Consider the following 22,852-nt stretch of genomic DNA (forward strand, 5'->3'; position numbering starts at 1 on the left):
CCTTGAACTATACATTCCTCCCACAGTCCAGGTATCACTTAGGGTTCTAACCTAGCCCCATCTCATCAAAAGCTGAGGAGACCCTTCTGCTGAAAATACCTCCTCCGCTTGGCCAATGAACTGTAGTTATTAGATATACATTCCACTTGCTCATACCATTTAAGCCCCTAGAAAGCCAGCCATTAAATCTGGTCAGAATTTGCATCACTATGCCTTTGTTCATGCATTCAGTATTAACCTTTTGACATGCGTTTATTGAGCACTTACTGTGTGCCAGATACTCTTAGGCACCGAGATGCATGGAGGGATGCAGCAAAGTTCCTGCCACAGTTCAAGTCCTGAAGGACAGACAGACACATAAACGGGTTCTCAGTCTGTGGGAGCATGGGAGTTGAGGGAATGAAGCCTGGGTGGACCTCAGGGGCCTGTGTTGGGCTGGAAAGGATTCTCAGAGGGGGTGACTTTTAAGTTGGGTTTTGAAGGATAAAATACAAATAAGTTTCTTCAAAAATTTTTCTGAGGAGCTTTTGATAGAAAGGGGAGAGCTAGCTTAAGGGAATGATGACGGACAGGGTGGTAGTGGGGGTCGAGGGCACAGAGAGAGATGACTGAGACACTCGGCACTTAGTTCTGGCCAAGTTTGCAGGGTGCCAGTCCTAGCCCTATAAATTTGGTCCCCTAAGTGTAGAGACCCAACCTTTTAGGCAATACTGTCTAATAGGATTTCTGCAATGATACAAATGTTCTACTTCCGTGCTGTCCAACATGGTAGCCACGTGTGGCTATGGAGTCTTTGAAATGTGGCCAGTGTGGCTGCAGAACTGAATGCTTACTTTTATTTCATTTTAGTTACTCTAATCTTAAATTGCTGCCTTATCAGACAGTGCAGCTCTACATGCTTCTCACCCTGGATCACACTTCAATCACCTGAAACATCTTTCAAAATTTCTAATGCCTGGTGCCTGAACCTCACCCGTGTTGATTCTGTTGATCTAGGGTGTGGCTTGGGTATCAGTACTTTTTGAATTCTCAGGTGAGTCAAATTTGAGAACCACTGATGCAAAACTTTGTACACAACAATTTCAGAGGTGAGAAGGCTCCTCTTGTCACAACTTTGCCCAGGGTGTGTGTTTGGGCTATGCTGGGCCTTCCCAACACCCCTCTGTCCCTGGGAGGCCCCAGCCTCCATCTCCTCTCCATTCCCAGTAGGAAGATCAGGCCTGAAGGCCCGTCACACAGCCTGCTGGCTTTTTCCACCCTGCCAGCCTTGCTCACTTCCCAGCCCAGAGACGGTGCTCATTCACCTTACAGCCCTGGTAGGACCTGGCCAGCTTGCTCCCCTGGACAGCAGGGGTCAGTGGTCAAGAAGCCTGGTCCTTGCAGGGCCCTGGCCTCTTGGACAGAGCCCAACCATCTGTTTTCCCAGGCTGGGCTGGGCTGGTCTGCAGCAGGGGCCAGTGGCCAGGCCTGAGGTTTGGCTGGTTTCTGTCCATTTTCCTATTAAACAGATATGCAGATGAGTGTGTCTGGAACAGCAATAATGCAGGAGGTTCTGGTAATAAGACTGGAACTTGGAGAGAAACTTCCTTCCCTGTGTATCCTGGAAAGAGCTTTCTGAGCTGGGGCTCACCCAGCAGCTGCTGCCCGTCCACCCCCATTATTGCCGCCCACACCCCAAAAGCAACTTTTCCCATGACTCACACATGGCAGCTTGTGCACTTCTTTTATTATTAAATATATAAGCAGCTTCCTATTTTTTAAATAGATATTTAAATGACTTTATATAAAATAATTCACCACTTCCAAGTATAAAAACAAAATCTCACAGTGCGTGAGCCAATGTTCCCTCTCGGCTTTCTCAGAGAAAAGAAAGGGTTGCTGTGTAGGTAGCCAGGGGAGCCACCCAGAGGTTGCTCTGGGGCCCCTCACACTCCTGTGTCACCAAGCGCCCACAGAGAGCTTCTGCAATGGGTTGGGTTTGATTTCTTGATTTTTAAAATACTATATGTTTAAGGGTAGGGGGTAGGGGAGGAATGACTTCTTTCTGTGTTTTTTTTCTTCCACTTTTAAATACATATATTCTAGTATCAAATAAAGAGTCTATGACTAGAAGAAGGCGCCCCACAGGAAAGTTCTCCATTGTCCCTCCTTCAGCTGATGGCCACAAGGCAGGGGAGGCGGGGGCCAGTGGACTCTCACTTTCAAGGGCAGGAAGGGAAGGTCATGGGCTCCAGCCCAGTGGCCAGGTAGGTCGGGGTCTCTCAGCGGAGGGCCCAGGGCAGCAGGAGAGGAGGGACACTGCAGCACAGAAGGATCAAGGACAATCGGCAGCCCTGTTACCTGCTGCCCAGCTCTCAGAGCCGTGGCCATGGGCTGGCCTAGAAAGCTGAGGCCCTCAAGGCAGACTTGGAAGCAGATGCCTGGGCCCTCCTGGTCCCTCTCCGGCCATGGCTTGCATGGTCAGAGAGATGGTGGTATGGGGGTGGGGTGAGAGCTGGAGGGTATCACTGCCTAACCGGCTGCTAACAGGGACAACCTGCTCAGCTCTGGGCGCCTGCCGGCAGTAGCCTTGTGGCTGTCTTTGGGTCAGGGGCCTGGTATGGGGAAGGAGATTGAGTTGGGGGTCAGGGGTGCAGATGCCTCCCCCAACCTCAGGGGCATACCCATAATTTCAAAGACCCATTTCAGTCAGAGCTCACCCTGCAGCCTTTCTCTGTGTCTGTCTCTGCCCTCCCCTCCCCTTCTCCCTCCCACTAGTCACTTCCCTCTTGGGAATGTCAAAGTGCAAGATGCAGAAACCTGGGCGAGCAACGCAGCTTAAAGACCAGCTCTAGCAACGCAGCCTAAAGACCAGCTCTAGCTGGCGGCCCAGGCAGTTCTCCCACCCTGATCCACCCCCGGCAGACTCAACGGCCGGGTCAGCAGAAGGTCAGGGCTTAGGGGCTCCCTCAGTCGACAGACAGGCGAGGCCGGCTCAGGCACTCAGTGTAGGAGAATGGGGAGAGGCCAGAGGGGTGGGAGGACGGACAGATGTTCGTTCATGGGCAAGGACGGGGCAGGCTGTTCAGCAGGCAGGTTCAGTATTCACAGTGCAATGGCTTCCTTCATGAGGGGAGGCTCTGCGCAGCCTCCCAGAGAAGCTCTGGCAGGGCTGGAGGGAAGGTGGGGCAAGGCCAGAGCCTGACCTTCCCCTTGGCATCAGGAGCCAAGCCAGGCAGGTCCTGAGGGCAGGGTTGGCCTACCCACCTCTGCCTGGCAACCAGCAGAGGGCACTCAGGTGAGTGGAGGCTGTAGACGCCCGGGCTGTCAGTGCAGACCAGCAGGCCCAGGGGCCTTCTCTTCCTATCTTTTGGGCTGCACACCTTTACAGGAAATCCAGCCGACGCTGTCCCACCCTGTGAATATCATGCTTCTCTCTCTGGAGACAAGTCCCTGCTTGTCGGTGTTGGGATCCCTTGGCACCAGGCGGGTCCTCTGGGCACAAGGGCTCTTCCATTCCTCAGCGCCCACCCTGCTCTCCCACATCCCACAGGCTTCTGGGTCCCTGGCCCAGGTGGTGGCTTTGAGGGGAGTGGGAAGAGGACACAGCCCCTGGGGGAAGATGGTCCTCAGTCAGGCTTGCCAGCCTCCCTCGAGCAGATGGGAGCCTCCAGGGCCCACGATAAACATCAGCAGCGTGGGGGGCATCCTCCAGCCCTCTCTTAGTCAATCCAGAGTCTGAGGGTGGAGGGCAGAGGGATCCCAGCCTGGCTGCTCTGGTCTAGTCCTGGCAGGCAGGAGTGCTTGCTCATGGTGGGCAGGCCACATTCCCAGGAGAATGGCTGGGGAGGGGTGCTGGCGGATGCTCCCACAATGTCTCCTCCCATGGAGAGACTGTCCTGCACGCCCAGCTGTAGGGGAGAGAAAGAAAGGCTGGTCAGCCGAGTGGGAGTAGAAGGAGGGTCGCTGAGGACATGAGTGGAGGAGGTGTAGCGTTCCTGTGGGCTGTTGGTGGTGCTGGAGGCAGGACTTCCTCCCATCTTTTCCCTCCCTTTCTCAGCCACCCCAGACACCGCAAGGGACCAGGCAGCTTTCTCTGGCAGCAGCCCAAGCCACTGGACAGACTAGTCTCACCTCCTACCTCCTCCTAGGGAACCAGGGACCACAGGGGGAGGTAACAGGGCCTGGTGGAAGTCTGAACAGGCCAGGCAGGCGGTGGGGTTGGGGGGGGGCTGTCATTGCTCAAGTGGAGGAGTCTGACAGGGAGGGAAGGAGGCACTTGAGTGTCTTTAGACCCCTCCTCAAACAAGACCATCTCACTGGCCTTGGTCCAATGAACCAAGAATGAATCCTGCTAATTCTAGCAAAGAAGAGGAATTTCTCATTCCCACCGCCAGACCATTTATCACAAAGCGTCACCACACGTGACAGCAGGGCAGAGGTAACTGAAGAGGAAGAATTAGAGGTGGTTCCAGGAAAAGGAAACTCCTGCCCTACCATCTGGCATGCTAATCTCTAGGCAACCCAGGCTCCTCCTGGATGGGACAAGGGACTTGCCTCCCTGCATCATCTATGGGAGTTTGGGTCCTGCTCTCTCCCCACCCCTCCCCCATCCTTTCCCCTTGCCCAGCCTCCTCAGAACGCTTTGTTCCCAGAGCAGAAATCCCCTGGACTCCATCCAACAGTTTGACTTTGGGTCTTGTGTGGAGCTTGCCTCCCTGTCTGTCTATAGACCCTACTGGCAAACCCTGGGATGGGTAAGGAGGAAAGATGGGACTACAGATTCTGGCACCCAGCCTGTTCCCATGTTCTGGAGGGAGAGGAAGGGGGAATCATAAACTGGACATGAGCCACGCTGGGTACAGCCGGGCCACAGGCCCTGCTGGTGCCAGGAGGGAAGAAGGACCAAGTGGGTGAACTCCAGCTCGCTGCCCCTATCTCCTGGTTCCTTGGAGTGGAGAGGCTGGTGTCCGTTGTTTTCTTCCTGAGGGTCCCTCTCTCATCTCTCTCGTCAGAGCAGCAGTTAGTCTTGGGGCTGGCTCTGAATCCCCCTGAAACTCATGGTGACTGGCCTGGAGACCACCCTAGGGCTGGACACACTGATCCAAAGTGGGGGTCTGGATGTGGCCCCTGCCACATCCTGGGTTCCCTAAGTACAATCATGAGAGGAGGAAGAAGAAAGCTTGGGAGGGCCGGAGAATAGGCAGGCAGGGAAAGGAGATTGGGAGTGCAGAGGAGATGGGGCAGACGGCCAAGACCAAGGGCAGAAGCTGGTAATCAGTGGGGGTGGTGCAGCAATGAGCCACGAAGTCCCCAGGGACCTAGGTCCATCCTTTGCTTACCAGTCCGGAGGGAGTCTGGGTCATCCTCACAGCCCTGCCAGTGTCCCATCTGACCCACTCGCCCATCTTAGTCCACCCTACTGACAAGGTGGACCCCTGGATCACACATGTGTTACTTTCGCTCTTTTCTAAATAAGTTCCCCTGGTTTTGAGCATTTGCCAGATCCCCTATCTCTCTAGGAGTGGTCTAGACCTGTCACTCCACACGTGGGAAGGCCCTAAGGTGCTTGATTGCATATGGCACCGGGTGTGATGGGAAACTTGAATACGTCACCAGCCAGTCAGCTAATCAGCAAATTAGTCAGGCAATCAGCCAGCTAGTCAATTAGCCAGTTGGCTCACCAATCAACAACTATCCAGTCAGGTAGTTACCAGCTAGTCAGTTGGTCAGTGTCACCTGGCCAGCTGGTCAGCCAGCCAGTCAGAGTCAAATAGTTAGCTGGTTAACTGGTGAGCCAGAAGCCTGGTCAGTTAGAGACAGCTGGCCAAGATCAGTTCGTCAGTCAGCCCTGAAGCCAGTCAGTCAACATTTATTGAGTTCTTGGCAAGTAGGGAGAAGCGCTCTCTGTATTAGAACCCGGAATAGAAAAAGAAATGCAAAAATATAGAAGACACAGTCCCTGCCCTCAAGGAGCTTACAGCCTTCTTAGGGGTGCAGAATGTACATATACACACAAAGTAAGAATTTAAAATGGATAAAAACAACATCCTAATAAGTGCAAATTGATATAGTATTAATCAAATACAAAATAGCTGAGGAGTATGAACTGCAGGAGCAGCCAGCGGGAGGAGGGGGACAGTCAGGAAGCTTCCTGTGGGCTGCTTGTGGGCTGAAGGGCAGGAAGGGAGGAGGGCCAAGGGCCACCTGGAATCAGGGAGCCAGGGCCCAGAAGAAATAAGGGTCACGTCTTTATCAACAATGTGGGCAAGGACACTAGAAGGCACTCGTCAAGGTGCGGGAGACACACATGGGAGGGCTAGGAAGACAGAAGTAGGATTGAAAACAATTTCAATAGGCTTGGATGATGGGCAGAAACCAACAAGGTGGCTTTAACAAGGATGAATACAAACTCCTGCACTTTGGTTAAAAAATTAAGTTGTCCAAGTACAGGATAGAGAAGGTCTGGCTTGACAGAGGTTTATGGGAAATGGAACTAGGGGTTTTAACAAGCTCAACATATGACAACAGGGTGATGCAGTTGTTAAAAAAATACTAATGCAATCTTAATCTGTACGGATAGAAGAATACCGTCCAGATCAAGGAAGGTAACAGTCCCACCGTACTCTGAGCTGGTCAGACAACATCTGGAGCACTGTGTCCAGGGCTGGGCACCACATTTTCAGAGGGACATTGACAAACAAGTGTGTCCAAAGGAGGGCGACCAGGATGGTGAGGGGTCTGAAAACCATATCATATAAGGAATGTTTGAGGGACTTGGCCACATTTAGCTTAGAGAAGTCTTGAAGGGGACATATCAGAGGGCTCCCAGAAGAACAGGGAGGACCAGCGTGGAGGGGGCAGGGAGGCCTCACATGAGTAAGGACTTCCTCACGGTGCTATTGGGAGATGGCGGGGAGCTTGCCTGGGACTGGGAGTGTATGACTAGAAGCTGGCTGATTCCCTGCCAGGGATGCAGAAAGGGGAGGCCCCTGTGGGGTGGGACACCAAGCCAAACGACCTCTAAGAGCCCTTCCAAGACTAAGGTTCTATGGCTCCATGAATCTAAAAGCAGGGAGGCAGAAATGATCTTAGCTGGGGGGCAGGGTCAAACGAGGGTGTAAACAGAGGGGAACTGGCAAGAGATGTGTGTGAGGGACAGACGCTGGAGGGGTTTGGGAGCCAAGCAGACAATGTTGGGTTTGAAGTGGTGGTGACGCAGAGCTACTGAAATTCCCCAGGAGAGTAAAAACCTTACGCAAGAGGATTTTGGTTGCTCTGGCATGGAAGGTGGGGATAAGACTAGAAGCCCAATGCAGAAAAAGAAACCCACTGCAGAGGTAATAGTGCCCGGCCTGAGACAGGGTGCAGGGAATGGTGAGGCAGTGGGGAGACCTCAGGACCCAGAAGGGAGAGTGTTGGCTGGCCCTGGGGGTGGATGGAAAAGGGAGTAGGAGAGAGGGGAGGGAGTCAAGTGTGTGGGCCTCAGGGGAGTTGGTGGCATTGCCAACAAGTTAGGGTGATTGAAAAGGGTGGAGCTAATTTAAGGAGTGGAGAGAGATCTGAATCAGCATCTTACCTGAGGATTCCATCTATACTGGCAGCTCCACCTGTCTGTCCTCATCCTGGGTCAGGGGGCTGCGGGCGGAACACAGAACTGGCTTAAGACTTCAGCAGGGGCCAGGGAGTCAGGGGACCCCCTAAATTTCCTCCTCAACCCCCTTCCCCCAACATGTGCTCCAGCCCTTTCAGATTTAGAAGACACAGAACTGCCTAACCCTAAGAAGACGTCAGGAAGCAGCCCAGACATCTGGGAAAGAAGAGGTGCCCCTCTTCTCCACCCTGCATCCTGTTCTCAGCTCCATTTCCTCAGAGCAAGTGAGAGAAAATCTCCCCAAACAAAGAAGGGGAAACAGACACCAAGAGAGGCCCCTGGTGCCTCGCAGAGCCCGCCCTCCCTGCCCCCTAAAACTCTCACCTGTCCTCTAGTCGCTCCATGGGGACATCCACTGTCTGAAGCTCTTGATGGCTCTGGGGACAGGAAAGAGCAGGCTCACTGAGGAGCTGGGGGAAAGTGAGGGGACAGGGTTGCCCAGGGAGTCGATGAGAGAGTTACTCCCCCAGCTACTGAGAAGTAGGGATCAGCCAGAGGGCCAGGGGAGCTTCCTGAGACCTCCCTGCTTACGATGTCCCGTCTCCTCTGCCCAGGCAGCCTGTCGCCTCTTCTAGGGGGTCTAGGCTCTGCAGAGCTCCCGGTGAACACCCTGCCCTGACACACACAGCCTCACTTTCCCCCTCCATCTCGCCTCCCATCTGAGTCCTCACCTCACTAGAGCCCAAAGATATTCTCTCCCACTCCCTTCTGACGGGTCTCTTCGCATTGACCTAACAGTCTGAGCCTTTCTCATTCTTGAAGAACCCTTCATTTCAACTGCCCATCCTCTGTGCTCAGTCAGCCTCCTGTCTCTCAGCATCTGAAGAACCCAGGCCAAACCGAGTCATCCTCTGACCTGCTCCTCTACCCAGGCTGTGCCACTGCCCCCACAAGACGCCCTCCTCTCCCTCATGGGGCTCTGCTTACCCGCCGCCTCCGCCTGTAGAACAGGAGGCCTCCGACGGCCAGCAGGACCAGGATGATGCTGGGCACCAGCAGGCGGAAGACAAACCCGGGGAGCTGGGGGTCAGCAGGTCCCACGTGCTTCGTCTCATGGCCTGCGTCAGTCAAAGGAATGGAGTTAAACCTGGCCAGAGGCCTGGCCGCCCTCTCACTTGCTCGTCCTCCTTCCAGCTCAGCAGGGCTCCTCCGATCCCTGGTGCTCCTCTTGCCCTCCAGCTCCCCAAGGGGCAACACATTGCCCCAGGAGTGGCTTCTGGGAAGCCTTGGATGAGCAGAGAGGGTGGAGGGACGGCTGAGGCCTTGTGTGCGCAGTGATGGGGTCCTAGCAGAGCCTGGCTCCCGGTGGTCTCTGGGTGGGGCAGACGAACCATCTGTCTTCTCAGGTCTGTAACTCTGGGCCCGGCCAGTGGGTCTCACAGGGCCCACCTTGGGTACTGGGGTGCCAGTTACATCCACCGGTTGCCGGCCCTTTGCCAATCCAGAGAATGCAGAAGATGCTGAGAGGAGGTCGCTGGGTCTGGTGGTCTCTGCCTGGACACTGCCTCCTTCCAGCCTGGAGGAGGAAAGCTCTGCCTCTTGGGGTACTGGACCCTCACTAGCCACTCCGGAGGCTTCTTCTAGGGCCCAGTTAGGGTCCAACACAGAGTCGAGAACATCCTCTGTCCCAGGAACAGGGGCCCCGACAGAGGGGCGGGGCTGAGGTGAACCTGTGGCAGGGCTGCCCTCCATGCCTGGGCTCTCAGACAACTCAAAGCTCTGGCAGGTGCTCCTGGGTGGTCGCTGCTTGGCACTGCCCGGGTCCACTGTGCGAAGAGGCTGCTCACTGGGCAAGAGGGAGCTCCCCTCTGTCCCCTCAGAGTCAGCCCAGGTTAAGCCAGTCATAGGGGCCATGGAGGGGGTGAGGGGCTGCTGAGGGGAGACAGAGGCCAGGTCACTGCTAGGGGTGCCTTTGGGGTACAGGCAGTTGCAATCAGGCTTGGTCACCACATCTGAAAGAACCACAGAGAGAGGGAGAGAGAAAGACAGGGAGAAGATAGAGTCACCAGCCTTCAGCACAGCTTTCCCAGAGGGGGTCAAGAGGGTGATATGGGTCTGGAGGTCCCCTCATCCCCTAACTCAGCCCCGTGGCTGAGGAGAGCACAGGACTGAAGCCGATGCTCATGACACAGGCGTTAGGCAGGGAAGGTGCAAACTGCAGGGTCTTACGGGCAGAGAGCAAAGAACAGGTTTAGACGCACAGACTGGGGGTCAGGGTCAGGGAAGACCAGAGAACAGCCCATCCTGGGGTTCCAGCTGGGTAGACACCAAGCCAGAGGGGAGCAGCAGCGAGCCAGGAGCTTGAGCAGTGGCCTCCAGCACTAACACAAGACATCCAAGCCCCAAGGACACTGTGTTGGTTGGAAAGCAGCAAGGTGGTTTCATGCACAGCCAGGGGCCACAGAGCCACAGCCACAGGTGGGAACAGGCTGGGGCTGGAACGTGGCCAAGGCTTGAGACCTTGGAATTGAAGCAACAAGACTGGACTTGGCCATTGGCAGGTCGCAGGGCCTCAGACCGTGCCTTGGGGAGCAAGGTTGGATGTAGGAGGGCACATGGCACAGGACGCAGAGACGAGGACACGCAGGGTACACATGTGCAGCTGGGCCAGCACTGGGAGAGTTTGAATGATGCTCAGCCTTCGAATCCAGCCTTGTCCCTGGAGGAGACACTCAAGGCATCCTGGGCACTTCTGGAGCCAGGGTATCCTGGTGATCCGTAGCAGGGCTCCTGGAGAAGGGCCCTGACTCCCAGATGGAGCCTCTCTCTCTCATGGAACCCCCCAGGTGTTCAGCCAGCCTGCAGAGCCGGTGGAGAAAGCCTCCATGCCCACAGGGCTCTCCGAGAGGGGCGCCCTTTTCCATTCCCTAATCTCACAGCCACGAGCATGATGCTTCTTGATGCCTTGACATGCAGACATACGTAAGTGTACATGCACACACATGTCAGAAGAGACATGTGCCCAGGACCACCAGAGGTACATGAAGCCACATATGTACACAAAACAAGCACGTCTACACACACAGGAGCACAAGTAGCAGCCAGGCTGCCTCCCGGGGGTTCCTCCAGCCCCCGTCTCACCTCCCAATCCCTGCTCTGTTCCCCATCCCACCATCCCCCACCACTGCCCCCACCCCCCACCCCCCACCCCACCCCGCCACCGCCGGCCTACCAGCCCCACTTGCTGGCCCTTTTGGTGCTTACCTGGGCTGGGGCAGTTAGCATAGTCATTGCTGCAGTTCTTGCTGAAAATGTTCCAGTCATTTTTAAGGAGATTCTTTATTTCATTAAAGACGTTCTTGATCTTTGCCAGCAACTGGAGGGGTGTCTCTTTGAAAGTTCGGATGCAGGCCTGGAATGAAGGAGAGCAGGGCCCCCTTTGGTGAGGATGAGCATTGGCCCCATGTCTCTAGCTTGTTTTTCAAACTCCCTTGGCCTCTCTCACATCTGTCTTCTTTTTCCCTTTCATTTTCTCCCTCCTCTCTCCCCTGGTTTGCAGCAGAATAGGTCCTAAGGTCATGAGATACGTCATTTATTCACAGATCCATTTAACACATATTTATGTGCCAGACATATGGCAATTACCTGGGAATCACGCAATGAACAAGAGAGGTGGTCCTTGGCCAAGTTGGACATTCAGTCCAGCAGGGCATTGACATTAAATACGTTGTTACAATGTGGTGGGTCCTATGAAGAAGTACTGAATGATCTGGCAATGTACAACAGAGGGAACTAAATGAGGGCTCAGGGGGAATTTCACCAAGGAATCGACTAACAGATGAGCAAGAGTTAACCAGGAAAGGAGGTAGGGCTGGAGAGAGATATTCAGGCAGTGGGGACAGACTGTGCAAAGGCCCTGAGGCAGGAGAGAGCCTGAAATGTTGAAAGACTAAAAGAAGGCTAGAGTGGCTACAGCACAGCCATCTAGGAAGAGAGCGGTGGAAGATGCAAATAAGAGAGGTCAGCAAGGGCTGGGTCCAGCAGGGCATTGTTGGCCATGTCAAGAACTGTCAACCCTATTCAGAGAGCAAGGAAAAAACATCTCAGGGGTTGTTGGAGAGGTGGGTGGTGGCATGATAAGACTCAAATTTTAGAAAGATCATCCCGCTGTGGTGTGGAAAATGGCCTGGAGCAGGCCCCGGGGCGGCGGGTCCTTCTCTAGCATTGGTGTCTTGGAACGAAGGTAGAGGCTGCTCCAGCTCTGTCTGCTCATGGGACCCAGGCTCCCCACACCCACTGGAACTCTGAGAAGCTTCACACACTCCTGGTTTTCCTCCCACCTCTGAGCTGCTGCTCCTCAGTCTCCTTACCAGGCCCCCCTCCTCTGCCTGACTTCTAAACACTAGCATTCCTCAAGGCTCGGTCCTGGCCCACCTGTCCTTTCACAGCAGACAGGGCCATGCCTGCCCATGGCTTCATCTATGGCATACTTGTTGCTGACTTCCAAATACCAAATTTTTCCTTAAACTGAGCTGCAAAGGGAAGAACTATGGGCTTCCACTAGGCCATGGAGTCCTTGAAGGCATTGCTGTGTGCCCGCAGCCTGTGCATAGAAGGCCCTTAATAAATGTTCGCCAGATAGATGATGAGTGTACGAATGAGCAGACCAGGCTCAGCTCCATCCCTTAGCAGCTAGGTGACACTCGCAAAAGGGACTATCCAGTTTGGGCTCATTTCCTCATCTGTAAAGTCAAACAGTGTCTCCAGCCTCCTCGTCAGGGGTGTTGTAGGTAAGAGGTAAGCTGGCACTTCCTGGCCTTTCTTCATAAATGTCTGTCTCCTTTATCCCTCACCCCAGCTTCATAGAGAAAACAGGAGCCGTCAGAGCCCACCTGTCTCTCCTCAGGAGCTTGGAACCCCTTCCCTGCTGTCTTCTCAGGAGACTCTTGCTATGGGCAGCTCCTCCAGCTTCCCTGGCTCCCTCCCTCCCTCCTGGAGCGCTAGGGTGGGTGGCTTATTAAAATGCAGATTCCTAGGCCCACCCGCAGACCCAGAGAATCAGACTGTCTAGGGGCCTACACTGGGAATCTGTGTTCTAAATAAGCTCCACAAGTGGTTCCAGTGAATCCTAACACTGGAAAACCACAGATTTAACGCCTCTTTTATTAAAAAATGTTTTCTCCCTTAATCCCGTACTTCCTCCAGCTACCTCTCTCTTTTTTCTGAGCCTTTTGGAGCCATGTTCCTCCAGTGTTTTCTCCACTTCCTCTCGTTCTGTTCGCCCTGATCCACCACCTCCATGTTGTCAAATCCAGAGGACACTTGTCAGCCCTTATCTTGCTTGACTTCTCAACCCCATTTGATAAAGTTACTAGCTCTTTCCATCTTGAAACACTTTTTCATGGGTCCAGTGAGCCACACTCTCCCAGTTTTCTTCTCACCCCTCACACTGCTCCTTCTCAGTCTCCTTGCCAGGTCCCCCTCCTCTGCCTGACTCCTAAACGCTGGGGTTCCTGGGCCTGTTTCTCTTCTCACGGTGGGCAATGTTACACAGTCCCCTGGCTTCACAGATGACCTCCGTGCCGAAACCTCTTACATCTGTATATCATCAGCCAAATTCAAGACCCATATATCCAGCTGTCTGCTTGACATCTCTGCTTGGCCATTTCACAAACATCTCAAGTTCAAAGTACCCTAAACGGAACCCCTGCTCTTCCCCAAAACCTACTCTGCCAGCTTGTCTTCCCCATTTCAGCATCACTGGAACTTCTAGGTGATCAAGACAAAACCATCCTCGACTCTTCCCTTCCCTCAGCATCTCTTGGCCACTGCACTACCAAGTCCTGTTGTTCCTTTTTCCGCGCTGACTGGACCGCGTCCACTTGCCTCCACCTTCACTGCACACCCTAGCCCAGGCCACCAATATCTCTGGCCTAGACTTGCGTCTCCTGCTGGTCTGCCATCTCCATCCCTTCTCCCTACAGTCCATTCTCTGCACAGCAACCAGAACGGTCTCACAGTGTAAGTCAGATTAGGTCACTCGCCTGCTCACCATGGCGTCCCTCGCACTTTAGACAAAATCTCACATCTTTAAGACCCCAGGTGATCTGGCTCCTGCCTCCTCTCCTTTCTCCCCTTTGCTTCCCTGCCTTGGCCATGCGACCATCCCTTGGGTCCCTGTACACGTTCCTGCTCACCTTAGGGTTTTGTGCATAGCGTTCCCTGTTCTGGAATGTTCTGACTGGCCTTATTGTTTCCTAACTCTTGCTCATCTTTGGACCTTAATATTTTCTTACTCAGAAGTTTTCCCTGCCTTTTTCTTCTTTTCAATTATAGCCCCGTTTCTCTGTCAGAGCCCCACACAGTTCTTCATGGGTGCCTCCCTCAGGTAGCCCCTTCCCTGGCTGACTCTTCTGCAAAGCAGTCCTTGTTCTCCTACACACAACATGTTCTACTTACATATTTCGTTAACTGTCTCACCACCCCCTAACGTAAACTCCACAAATGCGGGGACTTGTGTCCGTTTTGATCACAACAATTTCCCAGTGTCAAGAACAGTACCTGGTACACAATGGGCACTCGTTAATTATTTGTTGAATGAATAAATAGTCCTTATGGTTTATAATTCAATTTACTCGTGTCCTTGTTTGTTTAATGGCTGCCAACATCGCTTAATTACAGTATAAGCCCCAGGAGGCCGGGAACCATGGTGTCTTACTCACGAAGACATCATCAAGGCCTAGTGCCGTGCCTCCTGCATAGGAAGTCCTCAGCAAAGGTTTGTGGAATGAATAAATAAAGGAGAGAGTGAGTGAACAATGACATGGGGTGAGGCAAGTGAATGGACTCTGTGCACATGGGCAGGGATGGTACCACCACAGGCGCCCTCTGCCCTTACTCGGTGCTCCTGGCGCCAGGACACTCCTACCTTGTCCTGCTCTTCATAGTCCTTGGTGAAGCAGCTCTTCAGCCTCAGAGAGAGTTCCTGGAGCTGCATGGTGACATTGGCATTGTGGGTGTTGTCTTTGAAGCGCATGGTGTCCTCCATTATGTCTTGCACCAGGGGAAATGCCTTCTTAAGGTAACACACGGGATCTTTCTGTTAAACGAGAACCTAGAGTTTATGGTCTGGCTGACGCAGGCTGGGAACCCAGGCTCTGTGCCAGATGCCCCCCATCCCAGGTGGATGGAGGGCTGTAGCCTGCCCTACCCCTTCCCCTGAGGGGTGGGGCCACACCACTCCAGTTCTAAGGAGAACGCTGCCCTCGGCTGGTCTTTTATCCTCTCTCTTTGGGATCCAGCGCTGCTAGGGATTGGGGTAGAGGGAAGGAAATGTGGGTTCTGATTAGAGAGATCTTCAGATTTCTGGAAGATGAGGCTTTAATCAGAATGGGGGTGCATAGGCAGGGAGGGTTCTAGGGAACGTCTCTCTCTGTGTCTCTGTCTCTCCTCAGGCCATAGGGGTACTGGAGACCATCTCAGGGTCCCAAGAACATCCTCAGTGTTGAGTCTCCATATGGAGATGGTGGTTGCCTCAGCAGAGACTCTGCTTTAGCCCTGTATTCCTAGCACCTGGTCCAAAAGTTTCCTAGTAAATGCTTGTTAAGGCATGAGTGAGTGAATGAAATCCTGAGGTTATTCTTCGGACCACGAGGTGGTCTCCAGTTGCAACAGAAGTGTGTATGGGTCAGGTGTGCAGAAGCTCAGAGATGAGAGCAATTCTGGGCATTACAGAGATTGTGTCTGAGGCACAAAGATGAATAGATGGGGACTAAGGGCCGGGGTGGGGGCAGCTGGAAGGGTATTACAGGCATCAGGAAAAGCTTGTACAAAGGCTTGAAGGGAGGAAGGAGCAGGGAATGGGGGTAGTGGGTGGGGCTGTGTGATGGAGACTGGAGCTTGTAAACCCCAGGCTAAACAACTTGGGCTTTCCCCTGGAGTGAGGGGCCCCTGGCAGGTTTGGGGGAGGGAAATAAAGGTAACCAGTTGGGGGAGGTTCCAAGAGCTCCCCCTAGTGGCAGGATGACAGGTGCACAGGAAGCAAGGAGGCCATTTAGGAGGCTCTTGAAATTGTCCAAGCAACTGATGGGGTGGGGCTGGGGCAGAACCCAGAACTGCTGGGAGGGAGAACTAGCATTTGGTATCTGGTTGGGTGTGGGGTAGGTGGAAGAGGGAAAGAGCTGGACTGACTCCCTGGCTGCTGGTCTGTCTGCTGGATGGAGATGTCATGCTTAAGCAAAGCATGTGACGCAGAAGCATTGGTTTGCCTTTGGCCCTAGAGCCAGCCTGCTTGGGTTCAAATCAGGCCTCCACCACTTACTAGCTATGCTCCCTTAACCTCTCTGAGGACAATAAAAAAGATTAGTACACCACATAGTGATACTGTCAGGATTAAATTAGAAAAGTGCCTGGCACATCCTAAGACTTGATATATGCCAGGCCAGGAGAAGGGAGCTGCAGGGGACTTGAGCCTTACACCTTGGCGCCCCAGACTTGAGCACCCAGGGATCCTCACACCCACACCCTGCCCAGCTCTGGGATTTCTCCTGCCTTCATGCTTTCACATATACCCAGCCCGGAAAGTACACACAAGCCTTGTAAACAGCCACAACTCACCAACTGGTCTGGGTCTACAAACCGAAAGGAAATTTCGCACAAGGACTCCATCTGACTGTCAATCTGTAAGAGAGAGCAGGCCAATGGTGGCAGGGTGTCTGCAGTTCGACTGAGCTTGCCTAAGAATGGGGACGAGAGTTTTTGGGTGGATAGAGGTTTGATCCTCATCTACCTTCCCCCCAACCACACTTGGAAAGACAGAGCCAAGGCTGGGGGAAGATGTGTGCCTTCCACATGCCCAGGGGAGGGCTGTAGAAGAATAAGAAGTCTCCTTCTACCTCCCACTCCATGAAATCTGACAGATGACATCTTGCTATAAGGAAGAACTATCTAATAGAAGATATAGGACATAATCTCCTGTGGGAGGTAGTGAGCTCACTGTCATGGTAGGAATTCAATTAGAGGCTAGACAAGCTCTGGGGATTCAGGATCTGTAGGGGCTGGGGTTAGATGATCTTAAAGCCCTTGTTGGTCCCTGGAGCAGTGGTTCTGTGATTCTAAGCCTCAGAGATGCTGTGGCTCTTGGTCTACCTTGAGTTGCTACACCAGCTACATGCAGGAGGAAAACCATAGGGATAAGAAGGGCAGGGGGCCTTGCTTACAGGCTCTAAGCTCAGGGCCCTGGAGTTAGCCTTAGCCAGTGGTACCCTACCCTTCCTGGCTGTCCAGAGGAATGGTAAATTCTCTTCTGAGCAGGACAGCAGCCATGACAGCATCCTGATTCTGCCCGGCTGAGCCATGTTTGGAACAGTTGACGACTCTGCCAGCCCCATTAGAATGAGGCACGGGCTGCTTCATGGCCTGAGTGAGCAGGCCATCCCAGCCCCGGGGCTTGTGTAAGAGCCAGGGAAGAGAGGGCAGAGGGCTGGGAGTTAAGCAGGAGCCCCTCCGCCAAATCCAGCTGAGGCTCTGGTGCCAGGCTGGCGGTACATCTGGGAGTCCAGGAGCGGGAGGTAATATCTAGACACAGCAGGCAGGCTGGGCTGGCTCCTCAGAGGAAGCATCCCACTGAGGGAGAGCAGGCCTCACGAGCCTTCTCAGAGCCCGCGATTGACATTCTAGGCAATCATTAACCCAGGCAACCAGCTGGAAACCCACCCTGTCCACTGCCTGCAGGGGAGTCAGAAAGGGCTTCAGGGTTGGGGGTCAGAGACCCTGACCTTGAGAAGGTCAATGAGGGGAGCGTCAGTGGAGCTAGGTGGGAGCCATGAGCCATGTCCTCCACAGCCCTATTTCTCCGCCTGCAACCCCTCTCTTTGACCCTGCTACCTGGCTCCTGCCTCAGTTTCCCCAGTGAGATGTAGGTAGGGTAGGCATGGCCACACACTCACCAGCTCCTGCAGGAAACGCAGATGTCCGTTCCCAATCAGGTGGCTACAGTTCTCTGACGCCTCCTCGGTAATAGTCCTGCTCACCAGGAGACAGAACAGCAGCAGCCAGGGGCACAGCCATGTCTGTGATAGAGAGGGTGTCATTTCTCCCCAGCTCTCACTCTCCCCAGGAATCCCCACGCCCTGCTGAGGATGGAAAAACAAGGACCTCATACCTACAATGCTACAGGCTCTGCCCCTCACCCCAGGATGCAGCGTTCCCCAAATCCAGCTTTCTCAGGATTTCTCAACAGCCACGGCACAAACTTGCTCTCCCTTGATAACAAACCAAATGTCATCTCCTCCGAGAAGCCTTCCCTGATTAACCCAGGCTAAGACTTACTACACACTGAACTTCTAATGAGGACATGGGAGGTGTGCCTACCAGTCTAAATTCCAATTACACAGGAAACTCCTTGAGCGCAGGACTAGCATCTACCCATTATTCTGTCCCTGCGACATCAAACACTGAGCCAGGCATCTTGTGAGCCCCCCACTCCTCTCAAGTTCATGTACATGCACCAGCTTCCAGACTTCAAGCCAGAGACGTTTTCCCTGGGCCCAGCCCTTCCTCCCACCTGGTTCCACACAGGTCTGGCTCTGCTACTGGAAAAGCCAGGGACCCAAACTCAGTTTCACTGGGAATGTATCCCATGCCACAGACCTTTTGAAACTCTGGAGGTGTGTGTCAAAAGGAGCCCAACCAATTAATCAGAGACAGCAGTGCCAGCTCTAGACCATCCCCAGCTGGCACCTGCCTAGCAGAACCCATCAGGCTCTGCAGCCAGCCAGCCAGTTCCTATCACGGCAAGGAGGCTTTCTGAGAGCTCTCCTCTCTTTCAGCACCTACCTGGCCCAGTAGCTGCTCACCCCTAGAGTGATGGGACTGGCTGGGGACTGTCATTCCCTTCTTTCCCCTCTCCCTCCTCCTCACTCAGGTCCCCTCAGCCCTAGGTCCCCCCTTCTCCAGCCAGAGGCAGAGAAAGTCGCTTGGGCTTTCTTTTGCCAGTCGGAGGTCGCCTCCTAGCAGCTGGTGCCCCCAGATTCAGGGAAATGCTGTCAGGGTGGGGTGAGAGCTGGCACCTTCCTGGGCTCTGGGCTCTGCCTCAGTAATCCAGATGATGAGACAAATACGCAAATAAATAGCACATGGGAAAAACAGGGAGACTATGAAACAGCCCACAACAACATGCTGATTTACATATAACTAAAAGCCCAAAGCTTTGCCAGCTCTTACCAGGGAGAAGAGGCCTCAATGAGGCCTTGAAAGATGGGGAGAAGTTGATAGCAGAAAGAAGAAAGAGGAGGCTCGGAGGGAAGAGGCACAGGATGGCCCAGTGCTATTCAACACAGGGATCCAGTGAGGGTCCTGGCCTGACGGGGGGGGGGGGGTGGGGTGGGGGGTGGGGGGGGGTGAGGGAGAGCATGGAGGAGGGAGCACAGTTGTGGGGGGAACTTCACACTCTGTTGGGCAGTTGAGGAGGTAGCCCTGGGTGGGAATGGCTGCCCAGGCCCCTAGGAACCTCCGGATCAGGACCCATTGGAGGAAAGTGGGCCATGCAGAAGGTATGTGTCTGCCCCAAGCAGGCTGCCCCTGGGGCTCAGCACCCCGAGTGTAAATGGTATCAAGGAAAGGGCCCATGGGGAAGGGGATGCTCAGGAAGACAACCTTGCCACAGGCACTTCAAGATTTGATGTTTGAGGACAGCAAGGTGAGGGCAGTGCTTAACTCCAAGAGCTGCCTGGCCTTGGGAGCTATTTCAGACATCAGTGTGGGAAGAGCGCAGTTACTATGTGGGAGGCTGATTTTGAAGGTGGCCAAAGGGGACCACCCCTGCACCTGGGGCCCCAGTTTTGCCTCAGAGGAGGACCTGGACAGGCACCCAAGGGTTAACACTCTAGCTTGCATCTGGCTGGGCTGGCTTTTCTCCCACTCCTTTCTTCCTCCCACCCACTAGCCTCAGCCTCTGGGGCAGCCAGGAAGGAATCTCTGCTGCAGGCTCAGAGAGATGCTGGGGCATCACAGCCGCGCTGTTCATCCTCACCTGCCTCCCATCCTCTTCCCTCTTCCCCATCAACAAGGTCCCTGGAGAGACCTTGGCATGCGTGGACCCTCAGGCTGCCCCTGTCTAAAACCAGCCCTCTCTTCTTTCCACCTTTACTTTCCTCATCGTCTCACCTCCAGCCCCCTTTTCATCTTTGTCTTGTTGCCTATCAGCTTACCCTTCCCACTCTCCCCTCTCAACCCTATCTCCTCTCTCTCAGCTGGGCTTTTCCTCCCCTGTGGATCTGCTCTTCCTTCTCCCTCGCATCCCACCTGCAACCCCCTACCTCACCCCCCAAATATTTTTCCACTTCTCTCCCCGGAGGTTTCTCTTCCCATCGTCCTCCAGGTTCCTCAGAAGCAAGCCCATGGGGAGAACACTCACTGTTCATTAACAGTGCCACCCTGCACTTTCTAGAAGCTACAGCAGCTACTGCCTACTGTTGGCACAGGATATTCCCCACGCAGTCCTGAGCCCAGTCCCTGTCCACAACTGCGCATCACCAAACCTTCTTTTCACCTTCCTCTACCACTGCCAAGCCCAGGATCTCCTCAACTGACTGATCAAGATTCTGCAAATAAAAAAGATTCAACCCTGGGGTCTGGTCCCCCCAAAACAGACTTGATTCAGCCACCAGAGTCCCCAACAGCTCCTGCCTGTGAGCTGGAACAAGTAGTGGCTTGTCCGTCTTCCTCCTTCTGCCAGCAGGTTCCTGGGCACAGACCTTGGCATTCTATAAGCCGGATGACGCCTAAACTTTCCCCATCCAGAAGTGCCCACTCCCCAGCAGGGCCTGGAAGTATGTGGGCGGCTGCTGAGGAAGATGCCCACCTGCAAAGGCACCCCACTCAGGGCACAGCCCCTCCGCCTGTCGCTTGGCGCGGTGGTCGGTCAGAAGGGAGAAAGGCAGGGACTCCCCTGTCTGACACCGAGCCTTTGCCCGCGGCTGCCAACCCTCTCTCCTACCAGCGGGTGGCTCAGTGTGCCCCTCCGTGCAATGGGGTGAGCAGTCTTCCCTTTTCCAGGGAAGTGCTGCAGCCCCGGGAGCAGCTGCAGGGTCCAGTGCGGCTCCAGCCCGAGCGCACCCGGGGCCCCAGGCAGTTCGCACGCAAAGATGGGAAGGAAACTGGAGCCCGCGGCCGCGGCGGGAGAGCCTCGGTAGGCGGCGCGCCGGGGCAGTCGGTTCCGAGCGGCCGCATCGGCCGAGGAGCTCGTGCCCCAGGCGGGCCGGGCCCCGCGCCCCGCGCCCCGCGCCGCGGCCGCCACTTACCGTGGGAGGGCAGCGCCCGGCGGCGCCCCGCGCGGTCATGCGGGCAGCTGGGTCCCGGCCGGGCGCGTTGGCCGCCCGCGCTCGCTCGCTCGCTCGCCGGCTGCTGCAGAGCCCGCGCCCTGGCCGAGGGCCGCGCCGCTGTCCCGGAGTGCGGAGAGACGGACGGCGGCGCCGAGAGAACCCAGGCAAACTTTCACTTTCCCCAAGCCCGACTCCACTGGCCAGCTCCTCGGCACAGCCTTTTAAGCGGACTTTGTGGGGCATGTGGTTTACGGGAAATCACCCTGGACAGGCGCCAGACACACACACACACACACACACATACACACGCGCGCGCGCACTGACACAGACACACACACTCCAGAGGCCCACTGAACCGCCTCCCCTCCCCCACCCCTCGGGCTGGTCTTCTCCGCCTGTCGTCCCAGTCGCCCTGTTTTCCGTGCTCGACTCCGAAGCCTTCGGGGAAAGTAACGCGGGCTCCCCGCCTCCCCCGTTCCACGAGCGGGTTTGGACAGAGCTTTTCCTTTCCTTCCGCGCTCTCCAAGCGGATCCAGTGCTCTCTTTCTAATATTCTCCTCAAGGGACTTTCCCTCTGGGCCTGAAAATTCCCAAATCTAAGCAGGAAATAGACTGAGAGCAGGGGCCAGCGCTGATAACTGGGCCCTCCCCCCCCCCCCCCCCCCCCGCCGCCCCGCCCTGTGCAGGCTGCAGCACCTTGTGCAGCCTGCGTCAGCGGCTTCGCAGGCAGCCTCTTCCTTCCAGTGCAGCCCCCAAGCAGCCCACCCAGCCTCTTGTCTCCCATCCTGGGGGCAGGGTACAGACAGCGAGGCTAGCTACCTGACCAGGAGGGGAAGGGCTGTGTCCTGTGACAAGGAGTTGGGAGGCTCTCCTATGGGCCAGGAGACACTCTGGGCACTTGACCTTCGGGTGATGTAAATGCTGGCTGGTACCCGCTCCCTCTTGACTGCCAAAACCTGGGGTGATTCGCACCTGGGTCCTAGGTTTCCCTTGATGCTTTCAGAAATGCCTTCACTGAGATAATTAATTCTATTTTATCCTTACATGAGAATGAATCCAAAAGAGCCTAGTAAGATGAGCCTATTAATTATAAAGTCAATGTCAGGAGCTTTTTCTCTCTTCCAAAAATTTATTGTGATCAATATTTCAATCTCTCTGTGAGGCCACCCTCCACCCCACCCCCTACTCCCCCAGGATAAACGTCATCCCTAGATATCTGTGGGGGAATTGGTTCTAGGAACCCTCCCGCAAACCCAAATCCGCAGATGCTCAGGTCCCTTGTGAAAACCGCATAGTATTTGCATAGAACCTACGCATACCCTCTCATATATTTTAAATCATCTCTAGATTACTTAAATACCTAATACAATATAAATGCTATGTAAATAGTTATACTGTATTATTTAGAGAATAATGACAAGAAGAAAAGTCTGTCCGAGCTCAGTACAGACACAATCATCATAGGCCTTCTGATCTGCAGTTGGTTGAATCCCCTTGATTGCAAACGGTGGATATCAAGGGCCTGGTATGGTATGATGGCCCATATGACACGTGACCTTGTCTAGAAGGGGCATCTCTTGTCACTTGCTCCAGCCCCAAGCAGTAATTGTACATCCGCAAGCCCTTGCTCATACTGGTCCCTCTGCTTGGAATCCTTCTTTCCCCGTTTGTATTTAAGGCAAACTCCTTGTCCTTCAAGGTTGAAATCACACAGCATCCTCCACCAGCAAAGCCTTCGACTCCAGGCAGATCAATGATTCCCTTTCCTGTGCTCCTAGTGGACTTGGCTCCTTCCTTCATGGTGGCTCTGAGAAAGTTGTGTCATTCATTCATTCTCCACATTATTCTAAAAAGTATTTAGATAGTCCTGATAGTTATATTCTGCTCCCACCTGGACTGAGACTTCCTCCACGTTCACCTGCCTCAGAATCAACAGCGCCTAGCACATCACAGGTAC

The 22,852-nt window shown here is 54.4% G+C and overlaps 1 protein-coding gene and 1 long non-coding RNA gene across 9 annotated transcripts in view; one reads left to right on the forward strand and one right to left on the reverse strand.

Annotated features, from left to right (window-relative positions):
• The window catches only part of LOC139081592 (uncharacterized), a 116,537-nt gene that overhangs the window by 21,518 nt on the left and 72,167 nt on the right, over positions 1 to 22,852 (forward strand). The window lies entirely within an intron of this gene.
• Positions 1,705 to 21,623, reverse strand: CSF1 (colony stimulating factor 1). Of its 7 annotated transcripts, XM_070607743.1 has the most exons (10): positions 20,875 to 21,093; positions 17,736 to 17,835; positions 17,521 to 17,643; positions 16,190 to 16,252; positions 14,502 to 14,672; positions 10,838 to 10,985; positions 8,561 to 9,585; positions 7,958 to 8,043; positions 7,559 to 7,617; positions 1,705 to 3,890 (listed from the first exon to the last, which is right to left on the reverse strand). In XM_070607743.1, exons 4-9 carry the CDS (start codon positions 16,238 to 16,240, stop codon positions 7,572 to 7,574), a joined length of 1,527 nt encoding a protein of 508 aa, XP_070463844.1. In that variant the 5' UTR covers positions 16,241 to 16,252; positions 17,521 to 17,643; positions 17,736 to 17,835; positions 20,875 to 21,093; the 3' UTR covers positions 1,705 to 3,890; positions 7,559 to 7,571. The 7 variants fall into 7 exon arrangements, with proteins under 7 accessions (XP_070463844.1, XP_070463843.1, XP_070463846.1 ...); XM_070607742.1 differs by lacking the exon at positions 17,736 to 17,835 and having other exon boundaries at positions 7,958 to 8,010; positions 20,875 to 21,623; XM_070607745.1 differs by lacking the exon at positions 17,736 to 17,835 and having other exon boundaries at positions 7,958 to 8,010; positions 8,561 to 8,691; positions 20,875 to 21,551.

Source organism: Equus przewalskii, unplaced genomic scaffold (assembly GCF_037783145.1).
Source record: "Equus przewalskii isolate Varuska unplaced genomic scaffold, EquPr2 ChrUn-13, whole genome shotgun sequence".
Lineage (NCBI taxonomy): Eukaryota > Metazoa > Chordata > Mammalia > Perissodactyla > Equidae > Equus > Equus przewalskii.